Genomic DNA, 16879 nt, shown 5'->3' with positions numbered 1-16879 from the left:
CAAATGATAAAAACTTAATTTTTTGTCACAATCAAGGCTTGAAATGGAGACCTTTAGAAAACATTTCTTAAAGCTAACCACCATACCACACACCTGTGGTGACAACAATATGAATGGAATAAATTATATTAAAACATTCAGTCAGAAATCACACAAAACCAAAATAATAACATAGAAAATAAAAAATAGAGTCTCAGTGGATTGAGCTCGCGTCCTCTTAGGTAAAAGCCTTAAAACGCTCATGCTTGCCACTAGGGTGGCTATTACATCCATTCAACAAAATGCTTCAATAATATATATAATAAACTCAAAGTTTTTAAAGAGAAAAAGATGTAAAAGAAAGTAAATCAAGATAGAAATAGAGAGAAAGATAGAGAAAAAAATAAAAGTTAAACGATCCAATTCACGGAAAAGTTATAGAAACTCTAACTAAAATGTGGATGAAATAAAAGAGATAGATGTGTTAATTACCTACATTTATTTATAACTAAAATACTATCTCATACTCTTTTTGTTTTTCTTACCATAAACTTTAGGAACAATTTTTTTAACAAGTTTAGAGTCTTATGAATCTGAAGTTTATAGTACCTATGTTAACTATGTGTTTTTTTCCAAAATGAGGAAAATGTACCAATCGTAAGGTGGGTACATTTAACAATGCTCTTTTCTATTTATCCTGCACTTGAAATTATAATTTGGCTTTTCAAAAGTTTTCTACACAAAAAAAAAAAGTGTTCCTAAAATTTACACATAGTTGCTTGCATATCAGACGTGCATCAAAGAGTATTTTGACACAATAATAACAAACAAAATAACCCGTGGAATCAACCTGATACAACAAGCTTGGCTTTTCATTCACTACTTCAAAAAAAATGATGTAAGCCAAAAGTTAGGTTGCAATAACCTGCAGGCTTGCTTCAGAAGGATTGTTCATCCATTGATCATACAACTTCACATCACTTGTTAATCAGGAGACTGCTATCTGTGAGCATATACATGAACTAAAACCTGTACAACTTACATGTACACAATTCTAAGTAAGATATGAGCAACGACGAAGAACTAGAGGAAGCTCGAGCTGCAATCTGTATACTAAAATGTTTGCATCCTTCATGACTATTGAGATATACTTTAAAGTTTGCATCCTTCAAAATCCATGACTTTTACTTTACATGATACCATTCACAATCCTAGTTTATCATCAACATGTGAGAATGACTCGGTGAGTTCTTCGGTCTGGTCCTGGAAATCTCCAGCATAATTTTCAATTCTAGCTTCAGAGTGTTCCTTCTAAAAGCAAACATTTGACATCACCTAGGAGGCCTCTCCAGTGCAGTCCAACCAAACCTACCTTTTCTAAAATCTGACAGGATACGGTATGCTGCTTGATGAACATCTCCATTGAACAAAATCGCCGCCAACAAGAGGACGACGCCGGCACTATGAGCATCATATTTCTAACAGAATCGTGTGACATCCAATAATGTTCATACAGGTAGAGGTATCGTCGTGAGTTATAGGATCTCCAAGTAGATGGAACAATACCTTTACACCAACAAAGAAATATTGAACCTGAAGAGTGAAAGCCACTAAACATCATTAGAACAAATCAACACAGTGATTTGAAGGATTGTTGAAACTGTAAGCAAGTTTATTTCATGAAGCCAATACAAATATTAACTTATATTAATAACTTCAAAGCGTTAAATTCTTCATTTCATAATCCTTGATTTCATTTAAGTATATATCTCGACAAAATTAAACAGAAATATTACCGATCTCTACTTACCAATTTAATTTACGGTGGAACCTCGAGATCGTACGGTGGACAGGTTCCTGCAACTGACGCTGTAAACCTACACCCACAAATTATTCAAATACACCTAAGAAAAAAATATGTAAAGATAAGTGATAGGTTCTTAAGTAGCTCGTAGATTACCGGTTTGAAACAAACATCACAAAATTACATCAAATCAAATGGTAGCAGAATTGAGATATCTACAAGCATTGGAATCAGATCCTGGCAACACTTATTTTCTGTCAAAGTATGCTAGTTTCCTTTGGAATACTGGTGGACAACAAGACAATTCTACTAGCTTTCCTATAGAAGAATTAGATAACTTACAAATATGATATTCTTCATATTCTCCATCGATTTATGGTTGATCTGCTATAAAGCTGTCTAAAATTTGAGTGGGTGAATAAACACATCATTGTGCAATTATATTTTCTAAATGATCTCACTAGAGATCAAATCACTATGTGTATAAAAAGATTCAATATCATACAGCTCTATTGATTAACATGAATGACTAACATGAATGCGGTAACTCAACTAGCTACTGAACACTAATTGACAATAGTGGAATTTTTCTAAAAATGTAAAGAAAATAACAATCTACTAATCACCAAAACCAGACATTGCGACTATCAACTGCCTTCACTGAAGTATATACCAAGGGCATCCGCCCAAACTCGGCGGTAAATATGTTGACACACTTTGATCTTCGTATACTCCCAAACTACTAATTCCTGTAGATCCAATCTCATATATTTTGCCTGTAACAAAGACAAAATCCACCAAGTTAATTAACATCATATACATACCTATAATCTTAGTATGAATGGCATATATCAACATGGCTTCAAATCAATTAGAGTAATGTTCGATTTTTATTACCACAATGGACAATATTAAAACAAGCATTAGCATGGAACTTTACAATCAACTACTTCCTTTTGCTACTGCTATCGCATTTTTGTATGCTAACAAGATAACTAACACCAGCTTATTCAAGAAGGAGAAAAGGGAAAAATAGCATCTAAATGAACAGAACAAACTACAAAATACTTCTAGCATTCAATAAGAAGATTTCGAAGACGTGGTTTGCATTCACTGAAAGAAGATTAGCTTAATGGGAGAACATTATCATTAAATATATTTCGACGGAAAACACGCATATACATTGAGGAAGTGAAGTTTCGGGAAATGTAATAAGATACAGATTGTTAAATTACCTTTAACCCATAAAGGGGGTGCACCAGTTGCATTTGCGACAAGAAAAGACATTGCAATATCTTCACAATTCCTGGAAAATCAATTGAATTATTGAGAATTGACAAAATAACAGGAACTAAAGTTTGAAAGATTGAAATCTGATAAGAATAAAAGTAGTCGGTGGGCGTTCGGTTCAGATAAAAACCTGTTCTTAGTTACATATTCTCTAATCGACGATGGCATCTCATTTGTGTAGAGACTGAAATACTTTTGTGAAAGAATGCTGCCTTGGAGAGCACCATGCTATATGTACCCGTCCACCACACAGACCACCATCCACCATATCTAAACTTGTTGTCTTCACCATTCTGCAAGAACATTGAATAACTTAAAAGATTAGACTTACGAGTTTTTTTTGATATTTTTCATCTCTCTGAACTAATCATGGGAAAAAAGATATACCAAACCTAACAGACATTAATCGTAAGTTCACATTAGGTTTAAAGATGCATCAAACATGACTAGTAGCTTATGTCCCCAGATTACGATGAGGGTCAGCTTTAGAAACAAAATCACATATGTGATATACAAAGCAGCGGCATAAAAGAAATATCGAGCAACCAAATTATAAAGGATAATGGACAATCATCAAGTAAAAAAAAAACCATACCAATGAATCCACCCAATGTACACGAGGTACAAACCCCACCATTGCATCTGGCGCACTTTGCCAAACATCAAATGCAAATTCCACTGAAGAGCACGGAAATATGACATCATCGTCAATAGAAAAGACAACATCAGTCTCCAAATCTGTAATTTCTTTAAATCTGTTGTTCAAACTGTCTTCTTTGTTGATATCAAACCTCAGCTTCACATATTGTCCGTCTCTACACTTGGATTTTACAGCTTGGTGCAGAAATTTTAGAAGACTTTCTGATTGAGGATCGGGTTCACTCCATACAATATGTACTGAATCAAGTCGAGGACAAATGATGGCGGAATGGGACGGTGGCAGTGATTCGGGAATTGATGGATTGGTGGCGGTTCGGGTTGTGATGAGGTGGTGGAATCAGAGGGTGGAGGTGGTTTGGGTTGTGAGGAATCATTGACGGTGGATGTGGAATTCGAGAATTACGTTGTGAGATGAAAGCACAAAAATGACGATTAGGGATTAGGGTTCTTGAGGGTGGGGGATTTCTGTGTTTCAGTGTGAAAAGAGAAGGTAAATACGGTGATGATGAAGTGAGGAAGATGTGGATATAATTTATTTTATTTTAATTGATCTTTTAATAAATATTAAATTTTAAAAACAATATTAATATGTTAGGGACTAAGTTGCAATATACAAACTATAAAATTACCACAGTAAGTGTCAATAAGGGTCATTTAATGCTTCAGTCCACTGTGGCACTATTAGGGCTTAAGGCTTAATTCTGATTGGTCAGGCAGTGACTTCACCACTGAAGTCAAATGGGCGAATGCACCGTAGAATTTCCCTATATATATATATATATATATATATATATATATATATATATATATATATATATATATTGCACTTTACTCTTTTTTCTTTTCTTCATATACTTGATTATTTAAAAGAAAAATAATTAATAAAGTAATTTCTATAAGTTATTTTATTTTCTCTTATGAACTAGTAAGATATCTGTCTATCACACGAGTTCCGTCTAAATTCATATTACACACTGCGATATTTCATTTGCCAGCTCTAAAATTTGTTTTGCAGTTCATAAATATTCACATAGTTTCAAATATAGACTAGTAATATGCTTCAACTTTTAAGCATTGATCCATATTTATAATAAATCGTACAATGGATTCTCTAACTTTAATTATATAAAACGACAGCAAAAGAAAAATTTGAAATGGACATTAAATTGAACAGTCAACGACTGATATCTCATAGATTCGTTGACTTTTACCCGTGATTTATGTCTGCAAGGATCTTCATTACGATGAACCATTTATCGCTATTAAATTGAGAAATAAAAAAAACTCTTAGATTAATATATTTGATCAGTGCATTAAGTCTTTAATGTTAATCGAATTTTGTTAAAAATATTCTACAGTTTAGTAAAAAATGATTATGTAAAGAATTATTATATATGTGTATAATAGTGTATTAATAATTTTAAAGATTTTTATTAGATTAAAAATTTTAATTTAATTAAAAAAGAAAATATATAAATAGAAAGGTAGTGGCCCAGAGTAGTATAACCCACATCAAGCATGCAATTACCACCATAAAATTTAACAAACATGTCAATTAACATAAATCATGATGTATGAATCAAAAACTGCTGTTCAAACTTCAAAAGTAGCTTATAACAAAGAAAGTGTAACAAAAATGACAAGAAATGAAGGGCCTTTCAACTATCAAAGAGCTTGAAACTTGTTCTTCTTTGTTGCCAAGTGGGTCTCGGGCTAAAAAAATAACAACAAAAAAGTCTGGTGCAATAGATAAATCAATTTTCACAATTAAAATGACTAATTTATACTTCTTTATGGACATCCTTTTCCTTCTCACACAATATGAGCTCAATGTGGCATGGAGATGTCATGTACATAATATATTATAACAATAAAGAATTCATTCAGAGAGTAAAAAAGACTCAACATACGATTGATTATTCCATGAGCCCTATAAGTACACAACGTCTTTGCTTTTGAGCTTGATTGACCTGTATATGAGAAACATAGAGTGCATCCACATCAACACTTTTCACCTGGAAGTAGAAAATAAATAGAACAATGTGATTAAAAGTTGGTTAAAATACATATGAAAGTCAATATCAAACTTAAAATACAAAAACATTCTTAAGCAAAATCAAGAATAAATTTAGCAGACTTGGCGTGCCAACATATTTTCCCATGTTATGATGCAGCCTGCAGAAGAGCTAGTGGGTGAGAAAAATCTTACGAAATACAAACAATACAATTTTGGCAAATAATACACTAATAGAACACGCCATGATTTCAACAAAGAAGAGGTTGAGGGTATAAAAAATTATGAATTCAAGGTTTTTGTGAGAATTAGATCGAACTCTAGTGGATCGAAGAGTAGCTTCATGTATCGACAGATAATGTGTCAAAGAACTACATACTGTAGTCGAAGTGTGTTCTAGTAGGTGGATGTCGAAATGCTAGGGTTGTTAGTATTTCAATTTGGACCTATTTGTTATGTCAATTGTTTAAGTTAACTTGTACAATAAGTTGGCTTGTAATGGGTAAATATGAAAAAACTCATTAGTTTAGTATGCTAGGTTTATTATAAATAGCATACTAGTCTCTCATCATTGAATACTGCAAATCCTAATTTAGGGTGAGAGGATTATTTGTTATTCTTGTAACACTTATAATCTTGTTTGAAAGAGAAAGTAAAGAATAGTAGTTATAACCAATTCCTTGTTGTTCCTCTTGCTTTATAATCTTTTCTACCCTTGTGTGTTTCTTGATCACAAAGAAACAATTTATACTTTGTTCATTGAGACATCCTTTTCACAACAAATTGGTGCGGTGAGCGTGGGGAAGATGTCTTAACCAAAGTATGAAATTGAAAATTTCACTGAAGTGAACGATTTCGGTCTGTGGCGCTTGAAGATAAAAGTCCTATTTATCTAACATGGTTGTTTGGAAGCGTTGAATGGAGAAGAGCTATGGATGTTGCGTTAACAGAAAAAGAAAATATGGACATAGAGAAAACCCACATCGCAATCTTGTTGAGCCTTGGTAATGCATCTGCAAGCACACGGAAATATCGAAGTAGTATAAAAGATTGTCGAACCCACAGAGACCAATGTCAACCTACTGTAATCTATTGTCGCTTTATAAAGCTAAGGCTAATGAATGATTGATTAAGGGGAAACTAATAACTAAAACTGGAATAAATAAAGATAAATATGATATAAGAAAAGAGAGGCCTGTAATACGGTGGGAAAACTGACTTTTTATTTTGCTTTTTGCAAAACATGTTGCGGTTAGCAAGAGTCGCCACCGACTTTTATTTTATCCAATTAGGAAAGGCAAAAAGAACAGGAAAGACCTTTTTAAAAATTTTGAGTTCGGGGGATTGGTTATACAAAGGGAAGGTGTTAGCACCCTTTGTTTCCATGGTTATTGATCGCGACTTTACGTGTCTATTAGTCGGGAGACTGCAAGTGCACAGTCGTGTCGTGTAGTTTTAAAAGATATTGAATCCACAGGGACTATAAATCGATCTACCGTTATCTAAAGTTACTATGTAAAGCTAAGGCTAATGATATTTGAGTTGTTTATAAGGGGAAACTGTTAGAACAAGATTTGTTCTGATCAATATTCTTAGTTTTGATGATAACAAGGATATGAATTTTGTGTGAGATAATGTGGTACTCTAATACATTGCAATTTCCCTTTCAGGAAATATATAAAGAGTATGCACAAATCAGCGCTCAGAAGCTTTGACTCAGAAGGTTCAGCATGCAATATCAGAACATGGTCTGGCAAGACATCAGAAGATGGTCAAGGCAGAATCAGAACATGGGTCTATGGAAGCATCAGAAGAACTTGAGATCAGAAGCAGAAGCACTGAAGTTCTCATGGTATCACGCTCAGAAGCACTTCAAGGTCAGAAGACAAGAAGATGCTATGCACCAAGCTGTTTGACTCTGATGATATTCAAACGTTGTATACACAAACATTAGATCAGAAGAAAGTACAGGTGGCAGGCTACGCTGACTGACAAAAGGAACGTTGGAAGCTATTAAAGGCAACGTCAGTAGACACAGCGTGAACAAGGCTCGAGGTAGTTGACAAAAGCGTGAAACATTAAATGCAATGCTGTACGGAATACGCAAAGCATTAAATGCTCCCAACGGTCATCTTCTCAAAGTGCCTATAAGTATGAAGTTCTGATGAGAAGCAAGGTTGACGATTTTTGTGAATATTAACTTGCTAAAACGCTGTTCAAATCAAAGCTCTCAAACTTCATCTTCATCAAAGCTCACTACATTGCTGTTGTAATATATTAGTGAGATTAAGCTTAAACTTTAAGAGAAATATCACTGTTGTGATTATAGATTTTCAGAAGCAATTGTAATACTCTTAGAATTGATTACATTAATTTGTAAGTAACTAGAGTGATCAAGTGTTGATCAGGATACTCTAGGAAGTCTTAGCTTGTGTCTAAGCAGTTGTAATTAGAGTGATCACGTGGTGGTCAGGATACTCTAAGAAAGTCTTAGCTTGTGTCTAAGCATTTGTTCCTAGAGTGATCAGGTTGTGATCAGGATACTCTAGAAGACTTAGTCGTGGGCTAAGTGGAAAACCATTGTAATCTGTTGCGATTAGTGGATTAAATCCTCAGGTGAGGTAAATCACTCCGTGGGGGTGGACTGGAGTAGTTTAGTTAACAACGAACCAGGATAAAAATAACTGTGCAAATTGTTTTTTATCGTTCAAGTTTTTAAACTACACTTATTCAAACCCCCCTTTCTAAGTGTTTTTCTATCCTTCAATTGGTATCAGAGCGCCGGTTCTAAGGTGCAAGCACTTAACCGTGTTTAGAAAAGATTCAGGAAGAGAAAAACGCTTCAGTAAAAGATGGCTGGTGAAATTTCAACAGATCCACCTGCATCTACATCTGGCTCTGCTGAGCAATACAATGGTAACAATGGTTATACTATACCACCAGTATTTGATGGTGAAAACTTTGAATACTGGAAAGATAAACTGGAAAGTTACTTTCTTGGTCTAGATGGTGAATTATGGGATCTTCTGATGGATGGTTACAAACATCCAGTGAAAGCCAGTGGCGTAAGGCTTACAAGGCAAGAAATGGATGATGATCCAAAGAAGCTTTTCAAGAATCATCATAAATGTAGGACTGTTTTGCTGAATGCTATCTCTCATGCTGAGTATGAGAAGATATCTAACAAGGAAACTGCCCATGATATATATGAGTCATTGAAAATGACCCATGAGGGAAATGCTCAAGTCAAGGAGACTAAAGCTCTTGCTCTAATCCAGAAATATGAAGCCTTCAAGATGGAGGATGATGAAGATATTGAGAAGATGTTCTCAAGATTTCAAACTCTAACTGCTGGATGGAGAGTTCTGGATAAAGGCTACACCAAGGCTGATCATGTAAAGAAGATCATCAGGAGCTTACCCAGAAGATGGGGTCCAATGGTGACTGCATTCAAGATTTCCAAGAATCTGAATGAAGTTTCGTTGGAAGAGCTTATCAGTGCCTTGAGGAGCCATGAAATAGAGCTGGATGCAAACGAGCCTCAGAAGAAAGGTAAGTCTATTGCATTAAAATCTAATGTTAAAAAATGCACTAACGCTTTTAAGGCTAGAGAAGAAGATCCTGAAGAATCAGAATCTGAAGAAGAAGATGAACTGTCCATGATCTCCAGAAGGGTAAACCAACTCTGGAAGAGCAAGAAAAGGAAGTTCAGAGGCTTCAGAAGTTCAAAGAGATTTGAACGAGGAGAATCTTCTGGTGACAGAAGATCTGACAAGAAGAAGGCTGTCTGCTATGAGTGCAATGAGCCTGGACATTACAAGAACGAGTGTCCAAAACTTCAGAAGGAGAATCCCAAGAAGAAGTTTCATAAGAAGAAAGGTCTTATGGAAACATGGGATGATTCTGAATCAGAATCAGAATCAGACTCTGAAGGAGACCAGGCCAACTTCGCGCTGATGGCTACAAAAGATGATGGATCAGAATTTACATCAGAATCAGACTCTGAAGAGGTATTTTCTGAACTATCTAGAGAAGAGTTAGTTTCCAGTTTAACAGAACTTCTAGAACTCAAGGCTCATCTTAGTATCAAATACAAAAAGCTGAAAAAGCAGTTTGAATTTGAAACTAAGAAGCTGGAATTGGAAAATTCTGAACTGAAGGAAAAAGTTTTAAATCTATCCAAAGATAGTGGATCTCCTTCTGAAACCGAAAAATCCATTCCTAGCATGAATCATATTCTGAAAGAATATGACTCGAGCTTCAGAAAGTTCTTATCTAGAAGTATTGGCAGAAGTCATCTTGCTTCTATGATATATGGTGTTTCTGGAAACAGAAGGTTTGGTTTTGGCTATGAGGGTGATACCTCACATAAATTTGAACCTGTTGATGATCTGAAGATCACATACAAGCCATTGTATGATCAGTTCAAATATGGCCATGCTCATGATATTAGGCTTACTTCACATGCACAGAAGTTTAACACTGTTCACACCAAGAAGCATGTGACACATCCTAAGAAATATCATGCTGACAAACCTAAAGAATATCATGCTGTTCCTCCTGTTAAATATTTTGCTAAACCCAAGTTCAATCAGAACTTGAGGAGAACTAACAAGAAAGGACCCAAGAAATTGTGGGTACCTAAGGAGAAGATAATTTCTGTTGCAGATATCCTTGGCGGCAAAGAGGACAAAAAGCAAAATGTCATGGTACCTGGACTCTGGGTGCTCGCAACACATGACGGGAAGAAGGTCTACATTCCAAGACCTGGTGCTTAAACCAGGTGGAGAAGTCAAGTTTGGAGGAGATCAGAAGGGCAAAATCATTGGCTCTGGAACCATAAGTCTTGGTAACTCTCCTTCCATAACTAATGTACTTCTTGTAGAAGGATTAACGCATAACTTATTGTCCATAAGTCAATTAAGTGACAATGGTTATGATATAATCTTCAATCAAAAGTCTTGCAAGGCTGTAAGTCAGAAGGATGGCTCAATCCTATTTACAGGAAAGAGAAAGAACAACATTTATAAGATTGATCTTTCTGATCTTGAGAAGCAGAAGGTGACTTGTCTTATGTCTGTTTCTGAGGAGCAATGGGTCTGGCACAGAAGATTAGGACATGCTAGTTTGAGAAAGATCTCTCAGATTAACAAACTAAATCTGGTCAGAGGACTCCCAAATCTGAAATACAAATCAGATGCTCTTTGTGAAGCATGTCAGAAGGGCAAGTTCTCCAGACCTGCATTCAAGTCTAAGAATGTTGTTTCTACCTCAAGGCCGTTAGAACTCTTGCACATTGATCTGTTTGGCCCAGTCAAAACAGCATCTGTCAGAGGGAAGAAATATGGATTAGTCATCGTTGATGATTATAGCCGCTGGACATGGGTAAAGTTCTTAAAACACAAGGATGAGTCTCATTCAGTGTTCTTTGAATTCTGCACTCAGACCCAAACTGAGAAGGAGTGTAAAATCATAAAGGTCAGAAGTGATCATGGTGGCGAATTTGAGAACAGATTCTTTGAGGAGTTCTTCAAAGAAAATGGTATTGCCCATGATTTCTCTTGTCCTAGAACTCCACAGCAAAATGGAGTTGTAGAGCGAAAGAATAGGACTCTACAAGAAATGGCCAGAACCATGATCAATGAAACCAATATGGCTAAGAATTTCTGGGCAGAAGCAATAAACACTACGTGTTATATTCAGAATAGAATCTCTATAAGACCTATTCTAAATAAGACTCCTTATGAATTGTGGAAGAACAGAAAGCCCAACATTTCATATTTTCATCCTTTTGGATGTGTTTGTTTTATTCTGAACACTAAAGATCATCTTGGTAAGTTTGATTCTAAGGCACAAAACTGTTTCCTTCTTGGATATTCTGAACGCTCTAAAGGCTACAGAGTATACAATACTGAAACATTGGTTGTAGAAGAATCAATCAATATCAGGTTTGATGATAAGCTTGGTCTTGAAAAGCCAAAGCAGTTTGAAAATTTTGCAGATATTGATATTGATATCTCAGAAGTTGAAGAACCAAGAAGAAAAGTTTCAGAAGCTGAAAACCAAAGCAGCAAAGAATCAGAAGATCAAGTTGCTGCATCCTTGGAAAATCTGAGAATTTCTGAAGAACCAACTATCAGAAGATCATCTAGACTCACATCTGCTCACTCAGAAGATGTCATTATTGGAAAGAAAGATGATCCTATCAGAACAAGAGCATTCCTCAAGAACAATGCTGAATGTCAATTAGGTCTGGTTTCTCTGATCGAGCCAACTTCTGTTGATCAAGCTCTAGAAGATACAGACTGGATAATTGCCATGCAAGAAGAGTTAAATCAGTTTACAAGGAATGATGTTTGGGATCTTGTTCCAAGACCTAAAGGATTCAATATTATAGGAACAAAATGGGTTTTCAGAAACAAGCTGAGTGAGAAAGGTGAAGTGGTAAGAAACAAAGCCAGACTGGTGGCTCAGGGTTATAGTCAGCAAGAAGGGATTGACTAGACAGAAACCTTTGCACCAGTGGCCAGGTTAGAATCTATTCGTCTATTAATTTCTTTTGCCACTCAACACAACATCACTCTTTATCAGATGGATGTTAAGAGTGCCTTCTTAAATGGTTACATAGATGAAGAAGTTTATGTCCATCAACCTCCTGGTTTTGAAGACTCCATGTCTCCAAATCATGTTTTTAAATTAAAGAAATCATTATACGGATTGAAACAAGATCCTAGAGCTTGGTATGAACGTTTGAGTTCTTTCCTTCTGGAAAATGGTTTCACTAGAGGAAAAGTGGACACTACTCTCTTCTGTAAAACATTTAAAAAGGATATTTTAATTTGTCAAATATATGTTGATGATATTATCTTTGGAACATCTAATGCTACACTTGGAAAGGAGTTTGCTGAGTCTATGCAGGCTGAGTTTGAGATGAGCATGATGGGTGAACTCAAGTATTTCCTTGGGATTCAAATCAATCAAACATCAGAAGGAACGTATGTTCATCAAACCAAGTATGTGAAAGAGCTTCTGAAGAAGTTTTTATAATCAAACATCACACTTTTGAGTGACGGTTTGGTTTGGTCCCCCTCCTTTTTGTAGCTCCTCTTTTTGATATATAATATTTAACTTTTATAAAAAAAAAATATAAACAATATAATTTGAGTCTTTAGCTTGCAACATAAATTAAATATTATTTTAAATACATGATAACTAAGAAAATGAAATAAAAATTACAATACAAAATCAAAAAGTATGTACCATATATAGTTAATTGAGATAAACAAGTTTAATAAAATGATTAATTATTAAAATTTAAATTAATTTATACTTTAATTAAAGTTAACATTCTTATATATATATATATATATATATATATATATATATATATATATATATATATATATATATATATATATATATATATATATATATATATATATATATATATATATATTTTTAATTATTGACTAATATTAAATTTTTTTAATGTTATATGAAAGTAACCATAATTAAATAATTAATAATTTTCTTAAATTTTTTTATACCCATTAACTATAATTTATTTGTATTAATTAATAATTTTCTAAAACATATTCATACTAATTTAAAAATATTTGATTAGCGATTTTTAAGTCTTGTGTGCGTTTTCCAACTATCTCACACCAAAAAAAAAATTTCATCACAAAATTAAGTCAATGTTTGTGGTATCACCCTCTTATACAAAGACAAATGCTAATCTAATGAGATGTCCAGCAAAGTGAAAACTGTAAGTTCATGAATAATTTTAAAATAAAAGCAAGCTATCTCTTTTAAGATGCACAACAAAACAAGCAAAAAATGATTATTAGTTAAAAAGTACCATATTTATGGATATAAAATAATGAATAAATGTAAAAAATTATTTATAATATTTATCTAGGCAAATAAATAATTTTTTAACTTTTGAGATGTTTATGAAAATTATAAAAAATACATACTAGGAATCTATTGGTTAATTGTATAAATTATTAAAAAATTTACCAACCTATTATAATATGTATGTTAGTAGTTTACGAAAGTTAACTTCACCATGTTAACCTCACCTCTCTTGATTTTTTTAGTGTTAGAAGGAACGGTAGAAAGAGAATAAGGCTATGTTTGGTAAGACATATTTCGAGCTTATAGCTTATGTCATATGTCTTATAAGCTCATATGATAATTTAGACTCGTTTGGTAACGGTCTTTTTATCACGAGCTTATAGCTTATTTTACTAGCTTATAGCTTATTTTCCAGACGCTATTTTAAATAGCGTTTTAGCTTATGTCTTATAACTTATTACTTTTTATTCCTTTTTTATCCTTATTATTTCAATTAATATCCATTTTTAACCCTTAAAATTTATTTTAATTTAAATAAAATAATTATATATTAAATATCTTTTATGTCATTTTACATTTATAAGTTAATTAACACGCTAATTTTACCAAACACTTCAATGAGCTTATAAGCTATGAGTCTCAACCATCCGCTATAAGCTATAAGTCATCAGTCATCAGCCATCAGTCATAAGCTATAAACTATCAGCTAACTTATCAGTCAACCGCTATTTTTACCAAACCGACCCTACGTTTAAGGGTTGGGTTTAATAATATTCTATTCCATTGAAGAAACCCGCCCACGTTCACTCTATGTAGTATTTAATGATGCCAGATTGCCAGTGCTTTACATGTGATAAGAATCAACAAGGCAGAGAGCTAAGAAAACCCATTTCGACGATAATTATATTGTATGTATTTAATAATGATATAAGTACTTTTATAAATATTCTATTCTCTATTCGTGGATATGGATGAAAACCGCCCACGTTACTGCATAAGAAAATCGAAGACGTAAAAATAATAATATTGTCTGTATTTAATAATGATGCTAGAACTTTTATAAACGTGTGATAAGAAACATAAATCCATCATATTTAATAATTTTCTATTCCACGTTCACTCTATGTAGTATGCTTATAGTTTCTATATAAAGACGTGAAAGAAACATGTTCTTCACATCCTACAAAACACTCAAAATATGGCAGACGTATATTCATCTTACATACTATCCACAGAAAATCGTCCCAACTTCTCTACCTTTGTGGAAGTTGATAAAATTCCCATCATCGACCTCTCACAAACTAGCCAAGAAAATCTCATCTCAGAGATTCGCAAGGCGTGTGAGGAATGGGGATTTTTTCATGTAATCAATCATGGAGTTCCCTCTGATCTTATCAATAAGGTTGCTAATGAGACCAAAAAGTTTTTTGGTCTAAGTATGGAGGAAAAAAAGAAACTGAGAAGAGATGCTATTAATGCAACAGGATATCATGATGCCGAGCATACTAATCTGACCAGAGACTGGAAAGAGGTTTATGATTGTCTTATTTATGATGGAATACAAGTCCCTTGTACTGATGATCCAAATGACTCAGACCTATGGACTCTAACAAATCATTGGCCTCAATCCCTTCCACATTTTAGGTACTCTTATTTTTATCAAATGATTTAAACAAAATATATATATCTATATCTATATATATATATATATATATATATATATATATATATATATATATATATATATATAATTAAATAATTAATTAATTAAAGTTTAATGGAGAAATTGAGGTTGGCGAGGTTTTAAAAAAACTAGACAATGATCACATAAAATCAATATTGACATTATAAATAAATACAACAAAAAATCAACATTATGTGTTTTTTTAGGGAAACAATGAAGGAATATGGCGGTGAAGTTGAAAAGCTATCTTTCAAGTTGTTGGAGTTAATTTCATTGAGCTTAGGCTTAGCTGGTGACAAATTCTTTGACTGCCACAAGAATCAACTAAGCCTTGTGAGGCTCAATTACTATCCTCCATGCCCTTTCCCTGATATGGCACTTGGAATTGGTCCTCACAAGGATCCTTGTGTCCTGACTATTCTTGCACAAGATGATACTGGAGGTTTACAAGTTAAGAAAAATTCAGTTGGTGGTTGGGTTAATATTAAACCTGTTCCTGGTGCATTGGTTGTCAATCTGGGTGATGTTTTTCAGGTGCAATGTCATCAACTTTTCCAAGCTGTCATGTTATAAGTTTTATACTAAAATAATTATATATAAATCATAAATTTTAAATTAAAAGAAAAATTAATTAACGATATTTTATTCATTTCTTCAATTGTTTCAATATTAATGTTGGGAGTTTTGCAGGTTTGGAGCAATGACAAGTATGACAGTGCAGTACACAGGGCTGTAGTGAGCTCAGAGAAAGAAAGATATTCTTATCCATTCTTCTTTTTTCCAGGTCACCATGTTATGGTGCAGCCTGCAGAAGAGCTTGTGAGTGAGAAAAATCCTACAAAATACAAACCATACAACTTTGGAAAATATTACGCTAATAGAACCCACCATGATTTCAACAAAGAAGAGGTTGCGGGTAAAGAAATTTATGACTTCAAGACTTCGGATTAGCTATTACAAAATATATGGCTCTTGTTTTGGATTTATGTTGTTTTTTGTATCCTAAGTCTCTTCAAAGACCAAATAAATTGAGTTTGTTTTCATTAATTTATGTATTCTACTATGACCGTTGATAAGAACTGTCTTGGATGTCAGAATGAGTGAAAGGGGACAGTTTTTATGAAATTGTCTTAAGTTGTGTGTCGCAAAATAAAGAATTTCTTGTTGTGGAACTTGTCCTCTAATTTAAATAAATGTTTGATCCTTCTTTGTTTTCAATGAATTTGAAATTGGTTTGTTTCTTAGTTGTTTTAGATTTATTTTTATATGTCATATTACTTAAGTGGTTTAGATATATTCTAATGTTTAAAAAATTTGATCAAACTGGTCGGTTGAACCTTGAACCGTAGTTTGATCAAGTTCGATTTGGACCAACGGACTATTAGGTCTATAAAATCGGGATATAACCATTTTATCTGCAAAAAACCAAAATAATTGCTGAACCAGACGGCTTAAAAATCAATTTTTTTATGTTTTACTTCCTTTATTTTATTTGTTTAGATCTAAAAAAAATAATTATAACAAATTTTTAAAATTGTATAGATGAAAGATCAAGAATAAAATTGAAAGCATGAAATAATGTAAATGC

At 33.5% G+C, this 16879-nt stretch overlaps 1 protein-coding gene and 1 pseudogene across 1 annotated transcript; one reads left to right on the top strand and one right to left on the bottom strand.

The window, feature by feature from the left end:
- Positions 1 to 830: 830 nt before the first annotated feature.
- LOC131640123 (glycosylinositol phosphorylceramide mannosyl transferase 1-like) lies at positions 831 to 3848 on the bottom strand (annotated as a pseudogene).
- A 10948-nt stretch (positions 3849 to 14796) lies between these two features.
- On the top strand, positions 14797 to 16427 carry LOC131640130 (flavonol synthase/flavanone 3-hydroxylase-like). The gene is made up of 3 exons (XM_058910533.1): positions 14797 to 15251; positions 15498 to 15825; positions 15982 to 16427. The coding sequence occupies exons 1-3, from the start codon at positions 14806 to 14808 to the stop codon at positions 16240 to 16242; spliced, it is 1035 nt and encodes a 344-aa protein (XP_058766516.1). The 5' UTR covers positions 14797 to 14805; the 3' UTR covers positions 16243 to 16427.
- The last annotated feature ends 452 nt before the right edge of the window (positions 16428 to 16879 follow it).

This window comes from Vicia villosa, unplaced genomic scaffold (genome assembly GCF_029867415.1).
Source record: "Vicia villosa cultivar HV-30 ecotype Madison, WI unplaced genomic scaffold, Vvil1.0 ctg.002954F_1_1, whole genome shotgun sequence".
Taxonomy (NCBI): domain Eukaryota; kingdom Viridiplantae; phylum Streptophyta; class Magnoliopsida; order Fabales; family Fabaceae; genus Vicia; species Vicia villosa.
The sequence above is the reverse complement of the archived record's forward strand: the minus strand, read 5'-3'. Positions and strand labels throughout refer to the sequence as shown.